This window comes from Pinus tabuliformis, chromosome 6 (assembly GCF_031772625.1).
Source record: "Pinus tabuliformis cultivar Carrire ecotype Pingquan chromosome 6, CPIR1, whole genome shotgun sequence".
Taxonomy (NCBI): domain Eukaryota; kingdom Viridiplantae; phylum Streptophyta; class Pinopsida; order Pinales; family Pinaceae; genus Pinus; species Pinus tabuliformis.
This window is the reverse complement of record NC_142292.1, coordinates 1,746,202,123-1,746,206,938: the sequence shown is the minus strand read 5'-3', so window position 1 is coordinate 1,746,206,938 and position 4,816 is coordinate 1,746,202,123. Positions and strand designations below refer to the sequence as shown.

The window sequence follows — 4,816 nt, the reverse complement described above, 5'->3', positions numbered from 1 at the left end:
TTTTTCCCTAAAATATTTAGAACACCACTCATACATCCATGAATTCTAAAACTATAAATTTACCCTCATAAATCCATGTGGATAGGAGGATGGATCATGGTATTAATCCCAAAGAATTACTCATTGACCTATAAGATCTTAGCGCAACTGATCATGGTATGAATCCTAAAGAATTGACTTATAAGAGAATTAGCTTCAATTTTATATACTATGGTTAACATATTATATTATTTACATTACTTTAAACCATAAACATAATATTATGGAATTATTTTAGCTTTGATGTGATGTTGAATAAAATAAAAAAATTTAAAATAAATATAAACAATAACAAAGTATAATTTGAATCGAAGCATGATTTGAACAACAATGTATGTTTGTTATTTTTTAATGTAAAATAATTACTCTATTTTTCAAATATAATGTAAGTTTATTATTTTTTAATATAAAATAATTACTTCATAAAAATTCTGTTTTCATCCTATCATGTATTCAAACCTATAAACAAAATGAAAATAAGATCTTGCCATTAAAAATAAAAATTATCAAACCTAATGTAAAAATACCGCATATTCGAATACAGTCAGAGGGAAAATTCACTCTCAATGTAAAAGCTGTCAAACCTAATTACATTTAAGTAAGAATGGTATAAGCCGTCCGTATACACAATTTTTCTAAACTTGAAATAAATTACTCCACATATTATCAGAGGCTTCTAGTGTCGTGCCACGATTTTTAGTCCAACTGTATCTATGGTGCCTTCTCAGCCGCTGGTATTTTTGTGGGTCCATTGTCTTCTACAAATCTTTTCCAATACCAGTGTTGCTTCCACACAATGCCCATCTCCTCAATCGGCACATTTTTGGTCTCAGGGAGCAGCCAATAAACGAAAGCTGTCATCACCGCCACTCCGCCTCCAAAGAAGATAAACAGCCAGTACTTCATGTGGCAGAGCATTGCGAGGAATCCCTGGGCAATGACGAAGGTGAAGAATAGGCCTACTGTCACGGTGATGCTCTGCCCGGCGGAGCGTATCTCCAGAGGGAAGATCTCGCTGGGAACCAGCACTGCCACAGGACCCCATGACCAGTCAAAGGCGATGACGTAGATGCAAATGAGAAGCACCATTACTATGGAGAATCCCTTGGACAGACTGCCTTCCCCAGAGTTTCCAAAGTTAATGGCTAAAATTACTGCAATAGCCACCTGCATAGAACAAAATTAAGTGAACCCAAATAAGAATTTGACCTTTACAAAATAGGTGGCATGGAAACAATTCATGCTCTGTGTAGTGAAACTGTAGCAGAATTCAATTAGTGGATAGAACATGAAGTACTGACTTGAGGTTTCTCAAAAAAGATAAAGACTTGCCTGACAGACGAGCATGACAATTCCTCCCGTGATGAATAGAAACCTTCTGCCAACCTTATCAACCGTGAAAAGGGCTACCAAAACTCCTACCCCACCCACGATCCCTATTAAGAAGGTAGAAAACAACGCAGCATTGGTGCCGAGGCCGAGCGTCTTGAACAGAACGGGCGCATAGAACGTGATGACATTGATCCCCGTCAGTTGCTGGAAGAAGAAAATGGTGAGGGCCATAACCAGATGAGGTCTGTATCTCCTCTCTAATATCGTGCGGAAGGGATGCTTCACGCTCCTTGATACCTCGCTCGCCTCTATCAGGTCCTGGAATTCCTCCTGAACGTCGGGAGTCCCGCGGATCTTCTCCAGCATGGCCCTCGCCTTCTCGTGATGCCCTCTTTCGAGCAAGCTGTTGGGCGTTTCGGGAAGCCCCACCGATCCTATCGTCATTATGCCCGCCGGAACGGCTGCCAAACCCAGAGAGAGGCGCCATCCCCAGCCGTCGAGTTTCTGGGTGCAGAAATTTATCAGGGCAGCCATTATGTACCCCACAAGGAGGAACATCTGGTAAAATATGTTTAGCGTTCCCCGGTGTCTGGGAGGAGCCATTTCCGATAGATACACAGGAACAGCCTGCAATATCAAATTCCCGTTAGATAAGCAATAAGTTTTTTTTGGAGAGGGGATCTTATGAATCACATCAGAATTTGGCGAGGAATATTTTTTAGGGATCTTGTGAATCACATCAGAATTTGGCCAAGAATGAGCTGAATCTTATAAGGGTCTATGATACGAGATATTTTACTTTATTTTCTATGGAATGAATTTTTTGAAAATTCCTTAAAAAAAACGAGTTTTAATTTATTTATTGTTTTTTTAATAGATTCATTTTTGCAAAATTCAATTAAAGCTTTAAATCAATATGAATTTTGACTTAAATCGGTTGATGACTTAAATCGATAAAAATTTAAATGGAACATGAATAAGAATTCATAAGAATTTACATTTATATTCATAAGACTTTTCATTTTTAAAATAGTTAGATTTCAGTAATAAAATGTTTAGTTTGGTTTTAGTCAGCAAAGAGAAGTTTGGAACAAACTCTAACTAGATATGGAAGTCTATCAATTTGTCTATCATAAGAGTGAGCAGTATGGTTGACATCAATTTATAATATAAGTTAAGAGAAGTTTGGAACAAACACTAAATAGATAGGGAACTCTACCAATTTGTATATCATAAGAGTGAACAGTATGGCTGACATCAATTTATCACACTTATATTAAAAATCAATCTGTAGGCTGCAATTTCTCACATTTATATTATAACTTAATCTGTAAGCTGCAATGGGGGTATTTTAAGTCAATAAGGTATTTTTGGTTGGGTTATTTGTTAGAATTATAAATTTGTTCAAAATCTAATATAAATTGGTCAGAATTATAAATTTGAGTTATCAATTCTATAATTTAAATTTCCTCAAATTTTTCTAAGTGCTGAATTTTATAGTCAATAAAAAAATGCCAATTTTAAACAACATTAGCCCAAAAAAATTTTCACACATTCAAAAAAAAATATCTGCAAAATATATAATATTTAGACAACCCCAGAAATTACACCGAGAGAGATACAGCTGCCTATCTGTATCCTGATTGTGTATGTGATGCACTGACCTGATTGGCGAAACCGATGCCTATACCCAGACATATGCGGCCTAGGATGAGCATGGCCACATTTGCGGCGGCGCCGTTGAGGGCGGCTCCGATAAGGAAAAGCAAGCCACCGAACAACATCGACGTCTTCCGCCCCAGCAGCCTTGTGCTGGTCGATGCAAAGATGGAGGCGATGAGGCCAGCTATGTACAGTGACGACGTGAATGTCGTGAGCAGCTGGTCGTCGAATTTACAGTAAGCGTTGGTGTGCGCCAGCTTCTGCTTTCGAAAAACATTTGGGAAGAATTTCTTCAGAAAAGGATCCATGGACGTCACTCCTCCTGCAATACATACGAGAAACACCTAGTCTAAGAAAGTTGTTGAACAGATTCATACTAAATCTGACTATGTGAGGGCTATGCCAATCAACATTTATATTAATCTGGAATTGAAATTTGGCACCTCTAGGGGTTTGAGAGGAGAATCATTGGAGCCACTAACGCACCTGAAATCCCGAGGTCATAACCGAAAATGAGGCCTCCGGTGGCCGACACCAAGCAGGCCACGACCACGAACGCTGTAACTCGTCCAGCATACTGCTTTTTCGGACCAGTGGGGGCCACGAATCCCCCCGCCATTGCTACTGTTTCTGCTTCTTCTCCTCTAGGCTGGAAACCCTAATGCATGCAAAACCCTAATGCATGCAAAAAGAGTAGAATTTGTTTATTTCAAGACAGCCGCTCTTCACTCCTCTGCAGCGAGGCAAAGGTTGAGTCGATGCAGAGTGGAAGAAGCGCTAGTTATTGTACTACGTTTTTGCTCTTTCTTCTACGATAAGATCCCTATGGCCGCCTTAAATTGTCAAAAAAAAGATACCTATGGCCCCCTTGAGCGCAAAATCTTGACACGGCTACATAATGTTTGACTTGTATACCCACGTTTTAGTACGATTTAGAAAAATCAGTGAGCAGATGCTTTTTCATTTTCAAGTGTAGTATTTTGTTTTTTAAAGTGCAGTACCGAACGGGAAAATATCTGTTCATGAAAACCTAATGAAAACCAAAGTCCATACACATGAACTCAACAAAACCTAATAAATTTTAAACCTCATAAAATAGTGAGCATGACTGACAACAATAGCCATCAACACGCAGAAAGACGGGAAAATATAAATTGCTACATTTAGCGATAAGTATACATCGAAAGGAGCTCGTACTGGTACTGTTATCATCATGACATTGAGTGGGTTGAAAAAAAAATCGTCGCAGTTGATACTTCCAAAAAAGAGTAGGACAAACTGAGTGATCGAAGTGGGCTATGCTTGCCGCAATATCATACTTGTGATTCGCAATTTTAGTACAATGAACTGAAGTTAATCATGTAAGAAAGTGATTTATTCTTTTGAAATAAATTCATATTTACACGGATAGGCTTGTTTTATATTGGAATTGAGCTTGAAAATTTTATACTCTCAATAAAATGGATGGCTAAAATTTCACGCCGAGAAAATACTTTTTTTTTGTCCAATATTGAGACGGAGGGATGGCAGCTCATGTCTATCGTTATCTTCTACGTTAGGGTGTGATAGGCGTATCTTTGTATTTATTTTTGAATTGGGTTGGCAGATTTTTAATTATATTATGAAAGAAAATTAGGTGTAGGGTATATATTTGAAGTTCAAGATATTTTTAGTCAAATATAATAGACAATTTATATTTATTATTTAATCATAATTTTGTGTATTTTTATTTTTTTTAATTAAATTTATTCAATATTGTAGTTTCAAAAAGACAACTTAATTG

General features: G+C 37.4%; 1 protein-coding gene across 1 annotated transcript; it reads right to left on the bottom strand.

Annotated features, from left to right (window-relative positions):
* Positions 1 to 501: 501 nt before the first annotated feature.
* LOC149265886 (sugar transport protein MST3-like) lies at positions 502 to 3,875 on the bottom strand. Its single transcript, XM_089429828.1, has 4 exons — positions 3,520 to 3,875; positions 3,036 to 3,355; positions 1,372 to 1,998; positions 502 to 1,206 (listed from the first exon to the last, which is right to left on the bottom strand). The coding sequence occupies exons 1-4, from the start codon at positions 3,650 to 3,652 to the stop codon at positions 751 to 753; spliced, it is 1,536 nt and encodes a 511-aa protein (XP_089285954.1). The 5' UTR covers positions 3,653 to 3,875; the 3' UTR covers positions 502 to 750.
* Positions 3,876 to 4,816: the final 941 nt, after the last annotated feature.

Excerpts from the sequence above, each read along its gene's own strand:
- LOC149265886 (XM_089429828.1), bottom strand. The coding sequence starts at position 3,652 with ATGGCGGGGGGATTCGTGGCCCCCACTGGTCCGAAAAAGCAGTATGCT. Across the intron at positions 3,356-3,519 it reads TTATGACCTCGGGATTTCAG|GAGGAGTGACGTCCATGGAT; the intron begins GTGCGTTAGTGG and ends TATGTATTGCAG. Across the intron at positions 1,207-1,371 it reads TTGTCATGCTCGTCTGTCAG|GTGGCTATTGCAGTAATTTT; the intron begins GCAAGTCTTTAT and ends TGTTCTATGCAG.